The 14468-nt window shown below is 36.9% G+C and overlaps 1 protein-coding gene across 1 annotated transcript in view; it reads left to right on the forward strand.

Moving 5' to 3' along the window:
• The first annotated feature begins 3451 nt into the window (after window positions 1–3451).
• LOC128652831 (uncharacterized) overlaps window positions 3452–14468 on the forward strand; it is a 303688-nt gene continuing 292671 nt past the window's right edge. The window contains exon 1 of the mRNA XM_053705795.1: window positions 3452–3906. Coding sequence (XP_053561770.1) covers window positions 3834–3906 — 73 coding nt within the window. The 5' untranslated portion in view covers window positions 3452–3833. The remainder of the gene's footprint in view (window positions 3907–14468) is intronic.

Consider the following 14468-nt stretch of genomic DNA (forward strand, 5'->3'; position numbering starts at 1 on the left):
GTAGTTATATCAGACAGTATACACTGCTCTGTGTAACCTCTAGTCTCAGTTAGTCAGTACTATGTATATGTAGTTATATCAGACAGTATACACTGCTCTGTATAACCTCTAGTCTCAGTCAGTCAGTACTATGTATATGTAGTTATATGTACAGATCAGACAGTATACACTGCTCTGTGTAACCTCTAGTCTCAGTCAGTCAGTACTATGTATATGTAGTTATATGTACAGATCAGACAGTATACACTGCTCTGTATAACCTCTAACCTCAGTCAGTCAGTACTATGTATTTGTAGTTATATGTACAGATCAGACAGTATACACTGCTCTGTATAACCTCTAGTCTCAGTCAGTCAGTACTATGTATATGTTGTTATATGTACAGATCAGACAGTATACACTGCTCTGTATAACCTCTAGTCTCAGTCAGTCAGTACTATGTATATGTAGTTATATCAGACAGTATACACTGCTCTGTATAACCTCTAGCCTCAGTTAGTCCGTACTATGTATATGTAGTTATACGTACAGATCAGACAGTATACACTGCTCTGTATAACCTCTAGTCTCAGTCAGTCAGTACTATGTATATGTAGTTATATCAGTCAGTATACACTGCTCTGTGTAACCTATAGTCTCAGTTAGTCAGTACTATGTATATGTAGTTATATCAGACAGTATACACTGCTCTGTGTAACCTATAGTCTCAGTCAGTCAGTACTATGTATATGTAGTTATATGTACAGATTAGACAGTATACACTGCTCTGTGTAACCTATAGTCTCAGTTAGTCAGTACTATGTATATGTAGTTATTTCAGACAGTATACACTGCTCTGTATAACCTCTAGTCTCAGTCAGTCAATACTATGTATATGTAGTTTATACGTACAGATCAGACAGTATACACTGCTCTGTGTAACCTCTAGTCTCAGTTAGTCAGTACTATGTATATGTAGTTATATCAGACAGTATACACTGCTCTGTGTAACCTCCAGCCTCAGTCAGTCAGTACTATGTATATGTAGTTATATCAGACAGTATACACTGCTCTGTGTAACCTCTAGCCTCAGTCAGTCAGTACTATGTATATGTAGTTATAAGTACAGATCAGACAGTATACACTGCTCTGTATAACCTATAGTCTCAGTTAGTACTATGTATATGTAGTTATATGTACAGATCAGACAGTATACACTGCTCTGTATAACCTCTAGTCTCAGTCAGTCAGTACTATGTATATGTAGTTATATGTACAGATCAGACAGTATACACTGCTCTGTGTAACCTCTAGTCTCAGTCAGTCAGTACTATGTATATGTAGTTATATGTACAGATCAGACAGTATACACTGCTCTGTATAACCTATAGTCTCAGTTAGTACTATGTATATGTAGTTATATGTACAGATCAGACAGTATACACTGCTCTGTATAACCTCTAGTCTCAGTCAGTACTATGTATATGTAGTTATATCAGACAGTATACACTGCTCTATATAACCCCTAGTCTCAGTTAGTCAGTACCAGTGGCGGTTCTAGACAAATTTTACTGGGGGGGCCAAGGTGGGGCCAGTGTTTAATCAGGGGGCACATTAAAAAACGGAAACAAATGATATATATATATATATATGTGTGTCCGTGTGTGTGTATAAATGTATATATATGTATAATTTGTGTGTGTGTGTGTGTGTATGTGTATATATATATATATATATGTATGTGTGTATGTGTATATATGTATGTATATCTCTCTCTCTCTCTCTATATATATATATATATATATATATATATATATATATATATATATATATATATATATATACACATACATACATACACACACACACACACACACACACACACACACACACACTATATATATATATATATATATATATATATATATATATATATATATATATATATATATATATACATACAAACAAGTTAACGTCCAGCACCAATTCTGTCCTCGGTAAGGGTGCAAGCAGCCGCTGTCTCACCTTTACAGGTATTAATATGCAAAATAGAAATGGCTGCAGCACTCCAAGTTGTTTTTTTATAACATTTTTATTACAAGCAGTGAAATACAGGCGACGTTTCGGGCTTCTGCCCTTTCTCGCCTGTATTTCACTGCTTGTAATAAAAATGTTATAAAAAAACAACTTGGAGTGCTGCAGCCATTTCTATTTTGCATATATATATACATACGCACATACATACACAAACACATATACACACACATATATACATGCACACACATATACACACATACATACACACACATATATACATGCACACACATATACACACATATTTATATATATATACACACACAACCATAAACATATATACACACACACACACATACACACATATACAGTATATATATATATATACACACACACACACACACACACACACACACACACACACACATACATACATACATACATACATACATACACACTCATATATATATATATATATATATATATATATATATATATATATATATATATATATATATAAAGAAGCAAAAAGAAGCACTCACTGGATTTTCATCAAAAAGTGATCAAAACTTTAAAGTAGATTGTGACGTTTCAGGACAGCAACAGTCCCTTCCTCTGACGTGTCCCGAAACGTCACAATCTACATTAAAGTTTTGATCACTTTTTGATGAAAATCCAGTGAGTGCTTCTTTTTGCTTCTTTATCATTCACCACACAGCACCCTGGTAGTCGTTGGATCTTGGTGAGAGTGCACAGACACCAATCTTTGCCTGTAGATATATACACACACACACACACACACACACATATACACACACACATACACACACTGAGTAGAAAAAAAGAAAATTTAAAAAAAAAAGACTATGCACTTAACTAGTGCTACATAGTTCAGATAGCACATTCAATGAAAATGGTGTCAAATAGTTATTTACATACATTAGAAAAATAAGGAAAACACTCCAGCAGTCATTATAGAGTTGTGGAGGTGAGAGGGCAGACTTACATCTCTTCTGTTCTGGCAGTGTACAGGCTAGAGAGAACGTCTGCAAAACCAACCAGTGACACTTCTGGAACTCTTGTCTGCAGACCTAAGACGCCCCGCCCCCACAACAACACAGGAACTGTAGCACATCTCTGAAAGGGGAGGGGGCACAAGTTTTACTTCACTTTGTTAACCCCACGCTTTGACTAGACAGCATTTCATGGACAGGGAAGCACATAAATAGCCTTGATCTTGTCCGGTATTTTTCAGTCAGCTCAGTGGCCAGCTCATGGGGGCCACAGGGGGGCCAGGGACATTTTTACAGGGGCACTGGCCCCTGTGGGCCCCTGTGTAGAACCGCCCCTGGTCAGTACTATGTATATGTAGTTATATGTACAGATTAGACAGTATACACTGCTCTGTATAACCTCTAGTCTCAGTTAGTCAGTACTATGTATATGTAGTTATATCAGACAGTATACACTGCTCTGTATAACCTCTAGCCTCAGTTAGTCAGTACTATGTATATGTAGTTATATGTACAGATCAGACAGTATACACTGCTCTATATAACCTCTAGCTGTTTAGAAAAGCGCCGGGACAATATCTGTCTTTTAAATCAACTTCACTTCTCACTTGGTACTAAAAGGGGTGGGAAATAAGGCTAGGGTGTGTCAAGTAACACTTTTCATAGCAGCCAATCAGCAGTTATCAGTGACGGGAGGGAGGGTCTACTTTGGTGGATATAGAATTGCGGGTGTCCCTGTCTGTACACTAATTAGTTAGTTGCACAGATCGGATATTGTATTTTGCAAATTTGCAATCAGTCAGCGCTATGGATGTATTAAACTCTCTACAGATATTCTCTGTTATCGGCATTTTTATACAACCGACCTGCATCCGATTCTGTAAGTAAATCTGTGTGACTGAAATTGTCACTTTTATTAAATGCACAGAGTGTGTTTATATCTAATTGTGTTTAGTTAATTATTTGTGTGAGAGTTTAGTTTTATACTGATGGGATTTTAAGTTTTTTTATTTTCCTTATAGCTGTTTTATTGCTCAGTATGAGAGTGAGTAATGGGCTGTATGTTACTTTTGTGACCTGCATTTGTATGTAATTTTACTGAGGAATCCTACAGGTACAAATATAATATGAGATGATCAATTTAATACAAACATTATGTACATGACAAAAGGTATAAATCAGACTTCCTGTGTCATTTTGTGATTAAATAGCTGTCACTTATCTATGTGAAAACATTGACCATACCCATTGCATTTTTATCACACCTGAGTCAGGTAAAGTGCATAGATTGTACTTTTAGCTCTCATTTTACATTAGAAAGAGGGGAGGACAAGTCAGCTCACTGAGGTGGCTTAAAGGGACAGTAAAGTCACAAATAAACTCATGATTCAGATTGAGCAGCACCAATTTCCTTCTGTTATCAAATTTACTTTGTTCTCTTGGTATCTTTTATTGAACAGTAAAACTAGGTAGGCTCATAAGAGCTCAGGAGTGTGCACGTGTCTTCAGTACTCTATGGCAGCTGTGTTTTGCAACATTGTATAACAAAGCTACAAATAAAGTTGCGAAACACAGCTGCCATAGAGTACTAAAGACACGTGCACACTCCTGAGCTGTTATGAGCCTACCTAGTTTTACTGTTCAATAAAAGATACCAAAAGAACAAAGCAAATTTGATAACAGAAGTAAATTGGAAAGTTGTTTAAAATTGCTGCTCTATCTGAATCATGAAAGTTTAATTTTGACTTTACTGTCCCTTTAAAAGAACTATGATAACAAAAAAAAAGACCAAAGTGACTGGTGACTCTAGATAGCAAGAAAGCTCCTACTGCAAGATCCGAGATGGAAGCAAATTTTTGATCAGATGAGTATAATCTGATGAACTTATTCCTCTCTTCTCTTTTTCCCTTCCCCCCCTCCCTGCATTTGACTTGCAGAAAGTAATATTTTTCCCTTACAGCTGCCAAGACTAGACCTTTCATACGGACTAGGAGTGATTAAACCCTTGATTATTAGGTTTTGTCTTGTTTATCATGTTTAGACTTAACTCTGCTTCTACAAGCTCCACTTTTATCAGAAAAATGAAAGAGGCTTAAGCATTAGTCATATTCCTATTGCCTGTGGCCGCTGCCCTGGGCTGATTCTACCCTATTTTCTTCTTTTCTCTCTCTTTCTCTCTAATGTCGCCTCGGGGTGGCGGTCATGGCAGCTCCCTACATCTAGTTGAATGTTCAATTTTTTGTATTTTAATACGAGATTTTTATGTTTCAAGGTTTACATGTTAATAAGTTTATTTTTTATTTATGTTCTCATGTTTGTGTGGCCTTTAAATGTTTGTCAGACAGAGTATAAATACCGACTGATACCATACCTACCATTCACTTGTAGGACTGTTACCATAAGACATAGCTACACACTCAACTCCTATGACCAATGACCTCATTATTCTCTCACACAATGTGAGAGGCCTTAACACCAATATCAAACGTAAGATGGCCCTTACCCAATATATAAAATTGAAAGCTAAGATCATCTTTCTCCAGGAGACACATTTCACACAAACCCTGATCCCTAAATACTGGCACCGACACTATCCAACCCACTTCCACTCCACAATAGAACAGAAAAAAAGAGGGGTCTCAATACTTTTGCATTCTTCCCTACAATTCGAAACTGATGAGGTCATAAGAGACACTGAGGGAAGGTTCCTCATTGTCAGGGGCCGCACACAAGGTATGAAAATCACACTTTGCAACGTATATGCCCCAAATGAAGGGCAACACACCTTTTTTCGACAGATCTCCCATATGTTAACACAATGGTCCCACTCCAGAATTATACTTGGTGGAGACTTTAACATCAATATCTCTACTCATTATTCTAAGACGATAACTAAACCCTCAAATAAACAACTTAGGCTATTATCCATAGTGAAATCTATAAGGGAATCAATGTCAGAACACAACTTACTGGACACATGGGAAACATTGTTTGGTAACACAACAGACCATACATTTTATTCACATGCCCACAACAGCTACACAAAATTGGATTATATATGGACTAGTCAGACCTTGATACCGAATATTATTACTTCTAATATCCACCCTTGTGTCTGGTCAGACCATTCGATAGTCCAACTATCCATGACAGGGCTAATTGATAATCAACGTCAGAAGTCCTGGACATTTGACCCCTCCATACTCCACAACAAACAATTTCACACTGAGTTAGGAAAATTAATGAAAGAATACTGGTCTACCAATGTTGATTCCACCGTTAACTCACTCAACCCATGGGCTGCACATAAGCCATTTATTAGGGGGATTCTGACAAAGGAAAAAGCTAGGATCACCACCATAGCTAATAGAAACATTAAACAACTTCACTCAGAAATCTCTACATTAGAAACCCAGCACAAAAACACGCTATCTAACATCACATTTAGAACCCTCCAGGCTAAAAGAAAACTTCTGTCAAAAATCTTAAACGATTCGGCGATGAGAGCCCTCCAAAAACTAAAAGCAAACTACTTTTTATACTCTAATAAGCCGGATAGATATCTAGCCAATAAACTTCGAAATAGAACAAAATTATATTCTATAACCAATCTATACACCCAAGAGGGCACTCAGACGTCGAATCCCCAAGAAATAGCTAATATATTTGCAAACTATTACGAGTCATTATATGATGGGCAAAAAGTACATCACACTGACAAGACACACAGACTATTATCTAGATTCTTAAATCAAGCTAACCTTCCTACTATCACTCCTGAGGAGAATGATATCCTTAATGCGGAGATTTCTGTACAAGAAATCCTCAATGTCATAAAGGAACTAAAAGCAGGCAAAGCGGCAGGCCCCGATGGCCTACCCAGCGAGTACTACAAGTTATTTAAAACACCCCTAATAACCCACCTACAGAAATTATACAATGACATCATGATAGGTTCCGATATTCCCATTGATCTACTCCGAGCCAAGATTATAGTCATCCCAAAACCAGGAAGGGACCCTAGGTGGTGTAATAATTATAGACCCATATCGTTGATCAATCAGGATCTCAAGATCTTGACAAAAATCCTGGCAAACAGACTCCAGACGCTACTACCCCGCCTGGTCCACCCCGACCAGGTGGGTTTTATTAAGGGTAGGGAAGCCCCAGATAACGTGCGTAGAACTATAGACCTAACTGACCACCTGAAAAGGAAAGGAACGCCTTCTCTGCTCCTTTCACTGGACGCAGAGAAGGCGTTCGATCGAATAGACTGGACCTATATGTTCCAAATACTCACCACAATGGGTTTTGAGGGTTCATTTATGAAAGCTCTAAAGGGGATATATTCAAACCCTAAAGCAACGGTTAGTGCAGCAGGCTACATGTCCAGGACCATAGACATAAAGAACGGTACAAGACAAGGTTGTCCCCTCTCACCACTCCTGTTCGCCCTATGCATGGAACCACTAGCAGCAGCCATTAGAAACGCAAACGATATTAAAGGGGTAAAGATCCGTAAATCAGAATATAAGCTCTCGCTCTTTGCGGATGACGTCTTATTGACCCTGACAGACCCATTCAACTCCCTGACTAACCTTTATCAGATCCTACAAAACTTTGCAGAGATTTCGGGGTATAAGATAAATGTTGACAAATGTGAGGCCCTACCACTAGCACTAACCCCCCATGCCAAAAAACTGATAGAAATCAACTTCAATATTAAATGGGTCAAGAGCTCGCTCACCTACCTAGGGACAAAAATATCAGACATTCACGATGATTTGTACAAGCTAAATTATACCCCACTATTTCAATCTATTAGACGAGATCTTGGATCCTGGAGGAAGGGGACCTTCTCATGGTACGGGCGCCTTTCGTCCATAAAAATGAATGTGCTCCCGAGGATCTTATACCTCTTTAGAGCACTGCCGATCAGGGTCCCTTCCTCGGAGCTCCAGAAACTACAATCAGAACTAATCTCATTCTTAAGAGGAGATGGTAATGCTAGGATAGCATCTCATACATTAACTAGACACAGACGTCTAGGTGGAGTAGGAATACCACACTTACAAGCTTACTATTTAGCAGCTAGGACAGCACAAGCCTCACTCCTCCAGAAACCACTAAGAGAGATTCTCTGGACAAAAATAGAAACTGACAGCATAGAATTGGATTACACGGATGACCTTCTGTGGAACTCCAAGAAAGATATACACCAAGATAGCCGTAGCCTACCCTCAACATTAGATACACTTTCACACTGGGAACAATTAACAAAGCACCCAACGATGTTGCCTCTAGGCACCTGGGTCAAACCGATCAGACTCCTGCTTCCCAAGGAAACTCACAACACATTAGATAAGTGGGCTAATAAAGGTCTTTACAGGGTGGCAGACTTTCTCATCCACTCACAAATAATTTCATTCAATCACCTTCAGGAGCTAATAACCCCACTCAAACTACATTGGTTCCTATACCTCCAAATCTCTTCTGCCCTTAATAAGTATGATATCTCCCGTGGGAAACACCCACCCACAGCCATGGAAAGAATATGCTCAAACCCGACTAGGGAAAAGCAGCTCATTTCTAAACTTTATATAGCAATTCAGGACACACATTACACCGAGAAATCGTCCATAGCGATAAAATGGGAAGAAGACGGGGCAGATCATATTTCAAAAGATGAATGGGACCAATTATATTTCGAATCCTGTAAGGGGCTCATTAGTGCGGACCATAGGGAAAATACTATAAAAACAACATTTCGTTGGTATCTTACGCCCCTAAAAACATCACACTATTCAATAAATAAGTCCAAATTATGCTATAGAGGATGTGGGATACAGGGTTCTTATAGACATATGTGGTGGGACTGCGAACCCATCAAAAATATTTGGAGAATGCTCAATGATCTCCTCAGTAAAGTTTTAGACGAACGGATAGTACTAACCATAGACCAAGCACTTCTTCATAGGCGATTGCCCAACCTGAACCCTACCATTAATAAATTCATTAAAATACTTTGCACGACCACTAGAGTGTGCATAGCGAGGCACTGGAAGGAAGGTCCCCCTACTTGGAAAGAAGTACTAGACAAAATAAAAGACATATACACACTATCGGAAAGGGTAGCATGGATACAAGGAGACACTATACAGTTTAACAAAATATGGTTTTATTGGATAATGCATTCAACAATGACGGTCAGGTAATAGAATCCACAAATAGAAGATTATGGTAAAAACTCTACAAACTATATGCACATAGTTATAAATTGGCCAAACGACGCACTCAGCTTAGATCCCAGACATAATTGATAGATAACACAGACATGATTTAATGTTTATTTGTATTCTTATTTTTATTTTCTTTTTTATTTAGGTTTGTTAATGTTCATTACTCATGATATCTATCATAGATCAGTGTTAAGGATTTATGAGTTAAAAATGTTCCCATGTTGATTTAAGATGACACATTGTCTGAGGCACTGTAATTATTGCTCTCAGGATGTATACACTGTTATTTATGCTGAGATATGGAAATAAAAATAATTTCAACATAAAAGAACTATGATAAAAATAATTTTTCTTTTGTGATTTTATAATAAAGAGCATACAATTTAAAAAAAAAAATCCAATTTACTTCTATTATCAAATTTGCTTTGTTCCCATGATATTCTGTGTTGAAGAGATATCAAGGTGGCATCTGTTGCACTACATGACAGGTAATAGTGCTGTTATCTAGTGCTCTTGCTAATGTATAATATTGTGTTATATAGAGATACCTAGGTAGTATCTGTAGCACTACATGACAGGTAATAGTGCTGTTATCTAGTGCTCTTGCTAATGTATAATATTATGTGTTATAGAGATACCTAGTTAGTATCTGTAACACTACATGACAGGTAATAGTTCTGTTATCTAGTGCTCTTGCTAATGTATAATATTGTGTTATAGAGATACCTAGGTAGTATCTGTAGCACTACATGACAGGTAATAGTGCTGTTATCTAGTGCTCTTGCTAATGTATAATATTGTGTGTTATAGAGATACCTAGGTAGTATCTGTAGCACTACATGACAGGTAATAGTGCTGTTATCTAGTGCTCTTGCTAATGTATAATATTATGTGTTATAGAGATACCTAGTTAGTATCTGTAACACTACATGACAGGTAATAGTGCTGTTATCTAGTGCTCTTGCTAATGTATAATATTATGTGTTGAAGAGATACCTAGGTAGTATCTGTAGCACTACATGGCAGGTAATAGTGCTGTTATCTAGTGCTCTTGCTAATGTATAATATTGTGTGTTATAGAGATACCTAGTTAGTATCTGTAGCACTACATGACAGGTAATAGTTCTGTTATCTAGTGCTCTTGCTAATGTATAATATTGTGTGTTATAGAGATACCTAGGTAGTATCTGTAGCACTACATGACAGGTAATAGTGCTGTTATCTAATGCTCTTGCTAATGTTTAATATTGTGTGTTATAGAGATACCTAGGTAGTATCTGTAGCCCTACATGACAGGTTATAGTGCTGTTATCTAGTGCTCTTGCTAATGTTTAATATTGTGTGTTATAGAGATACCTAGGTAGTATCTGTAGCACTACATGACAGGTAATAGTGCTGTTATCTAGTGCTCTTGCTAATGTATAATATTGTGTGTTATACAGATACCTAGGTAGTATCTGTAGCACTACATGACGGGTAATAGTGCTGTTATCTAGTGCTCTTGCTAATGTATAATATTGTGTTATAGAGATACCTAGGTAGTATCTATAGCACTACATGACAGGTAATAGTGCTGTTATCTAGTGCTCTTGCTAATGTATAATATTGTGTTATAGAGATACCTAGGTAGTATCTGTTGCACTACATGACAGGTAATAGTGCTGTTATCTAGTGCTCTTGCTAATGTATAATATTGTGTTATAGAGATACCTAGGTAGTATCTGTTGCACTACATGACAGGTAATAGTGTTGTTATCTAGTGCTCTTGCTAATGTATAATATTGTGTGTTATAGAGATACCTAGGTAGTATCTGTAGCACTACATGACAGGTAATAGTGTTGTTATCTAGTGCTCTTGCTAATGTATAATATTGTGTGTTATAGAGATACCTAGGTAGTATCTGTAGCACTACATGACAGGTAATAGTGCTGTTATCTAGTGCTCTTGCTAATGTATAATATTGTGTGTTATAGAGATACCTAGGTAGTATCTGTTGCACTACATGACAGGTAATAGTGTTGTTATCTAGTGCTCTTGCTAATGTATAATATTGTGTGTTATAGAGATACCTAGGTAGTATCTGTAGCACTACATGACAGGTAATAGTGCTGTTATCTAGTGCTCTTGCTAATGTATAATATTGTGTTATAGAGATACCTATGTAGTATCTGTAGCACTACATGACAGGTAATAGTGCTGTTATCTAGTGCTCTTGCTAATGTATAATATTGTGTTATAGAGATACCTAGGTAGTATCTGTTGCACTACATGACAGGTAATAGTGCTGTTATCTAGTGATCTTGCTAATGTATAATATTGTGTTATAGAGATACCTAGGTAGTATCTGTAGCACATGACAGGTAATAGTTCTGTTATTTAGTGCTGTTGCTACTGTATAATATTGTGTGTTATAAAGATACCTAGGTAGTATCTGTAGCACTACATGACACATAATAGTGCTATTATCTAGTGCTCTTGCTAATGTATAATATTATGTGTTATAGAGATACCTAGGTAGTATCTGTAGCACTACATGACAGGTAATAGTGCTGTTATCTAGTGCTCTTGCTAATGTATAATATTGTGTGTTATAGAGATACCTATGTAGTATCTGTAGCACTACATGACAGGTAATAGTGCTGTTATCTAGTGCTCTTGCTAATGTATAATATTGTGTTATAGAGATACCTATGTAGTATCTGTAGCACTACATGACAGGTAATAGTGCTGTTATCTAGTGCTCGTGCTAATGTATAATATTGTGTGTTATAGAGATACCTAGGTAGCATCTGTAGCACTACATGACAGGTAATAGTGCTGTTATCTAGTGCTCTTGCTAATGTATAATATTGTGTTATAGAGATACCTAGGTAGTATCTGTAGCACTACATGACAGGTAATAGTGCTGTTATCTAGTGCTCTTGCTAATGTATAATATTGTGTGTTATAGAGATACCTAGGTAGCATCTGTAGCACTACATGACAGGTAATAGTGCTGTTATCTAGTGATCTTGCTAATGTATAATATTGTGTTATAGAGATACCTAGGTAGTATCTGTAGCACTACATGACAGGAAATAGTGCTGCCGTCTAGTGCTCTTACTAATGTATAATATTGTGTGTTATAGAGATACCTAGGTAGTATCTGTAGCACTACATGACAGGTAATAGTGCTGTTATCTAGTGCTCTTGCTAATGTATAATATTGTATGTTATAGAGATACCTAGGTAGTATCTGTAGCACTACATGACAGGTAATAGTGCTGTTATCTAGTGCTCTTGCTAATGTATAACATTGTATGTTATAGAGATACCTAGGTAGTATCTGTAGCACTACATGACAGGTAATAGTGCTGTTATCTAGTGCTATTGCTAATGTATAATATTGTGTTATATAGAGATACCTAGGTAGTATCTGTAGCACTACATGACAGGTAATAGTGCTGTTATCTAGTGCTCTTGCTAATGTATAATATTGGGTGTTATGAGATACCTAGATACCATCTGTAGCACTACATGACAGGTAATAGTGCTGTTATCTAGTGCTCTTGCTAATGTATAATATTGTGTTATATAGAGATACCTAGGTAGTATCTGTAGCACTGCATGACAGGTAATAGTGCTGTTATCTAGTGCTCTTACTAATGTATAATATTGTGTTATAGAGATACCTAGGTAGTATCTATAGCACTACATGGCAGGTAATAGTGCTGTTATCTAGTGCTCTTGCTAATGTATAATATTGTGTGTTATAGAGATACCTAGGTAGTATCTGTAGCACTACATGGCAGGTAATAGTGCTGTTATCTAGTGCTCTTGCTAATGTATAATATTGGGTGTTATAGAGATACCTAGGTAGTATCTGTAGCACTACATGGCAGGTAATAGTGCTGTTATCTAGTGCTCTTGCTAATGTATAATATTGTGTGTTATAGAGATACCTAGGTAGTATCTGTAGCACTACATGGCAGGTAATAGTGCTGTTATCTAGTGCTCTTACTAATGTATAGTATTGTGTGTTATAGAGATACCTAGGTAGTATCTGTAGCACTACATGACAGGTAATAGTGCTGTTATCTAGTGCTCTTGCTAATGTATAATATTGGGTGTTATAGAGATACCTAGGTAGTATCTGTAGCACTACATGGCAGGTAATAGTGCTGTTATCTAGTGCTCTTGCTAATGTATAATATTGTGTGTTATAGAGATACCTAGGTAGTATCTGTAGCACTACATGACAGGTAATAGTGCTGTTATCTAGTGCTCTTGCTAATGTATAATATTATGTGTTATAGAGATACCTAGGTAGTATCTATAGAACTACATGACAGGTAATAGTGCTGTTATCTAGTGCTCTTGCTAATGTATAATATTGGGTGTTATAGAGATACCTAGGTAGTATCTGTAGCACTACATGACAGGTAATAGTGCTGTTATCTAGTGCTCTTGCTAATGTATAATATTATGTGTTATAGAGATACCTAGGTAGTATCTATAGAACTACATGACAGGTAATAGTGCTGTTATCTAGTGCTCTTGCTAATGTATAATATTGTGTTATAGAGATACCTAGGTAGCATCTGTAGAACTACATGACAGGTAATAGTGCTGTTATCTAGTGCTTTTGCTAATGTATAATATTGTGTGTTATAGAGATACCTAGGTAGTATCTATAGCCCTACATGACAGGTTATAGTGCTGTTATCTAGTGCTCTTGCTAATGTGTTATAGAGATACCTAGATAGTATCTGTAGCAATACATGACAGGTAATAGTGCTGTTACCTAGTGCTCTTGCTAATGTATAATATTGTGTTATAGAGATACCTAGGTAGTATCTGTAGCACTACATCACAGGTAATAGTGCTGTTATCTAGTGCTCTTGCTAATGTATAATATTGTGTGTTATAGAGATACCTAGGTAGCATCTGTATCACTACATGACAGGTAATAGTGCTGTTATCTAGTGCTCTTGCTAATGTATAATATTGTGTGTTATAGAGATACCTAGGTAGTATCTGTAGCACTATATGACAGGTAATAGTGCTGTTATCTAGTGCTCTTGCTAATGTATAATATTATGTGTTATAGAGATACCTAGGTAGCATCTGTAGCACTACATAACAGGTTATAGTGCTATCTAGTGCTCTTGCTAATGTATAATATTGTGTGTTATAGAGATACCTAGGTAGTATCTGTAGCCC

Source organism: Bombina bombina, chromosome 3, assembly GCF_027579735.1.
Source record: "Bombina bombina isolate aBomBom1 chromosome 3, aBomBom1.pri, whole genome shotgun sequence".
NCBI lineage: Eukaryota > Metazoa > Chordata > Amphibia > Anura > Bombinatoridae > Bombina > Bombina bombina.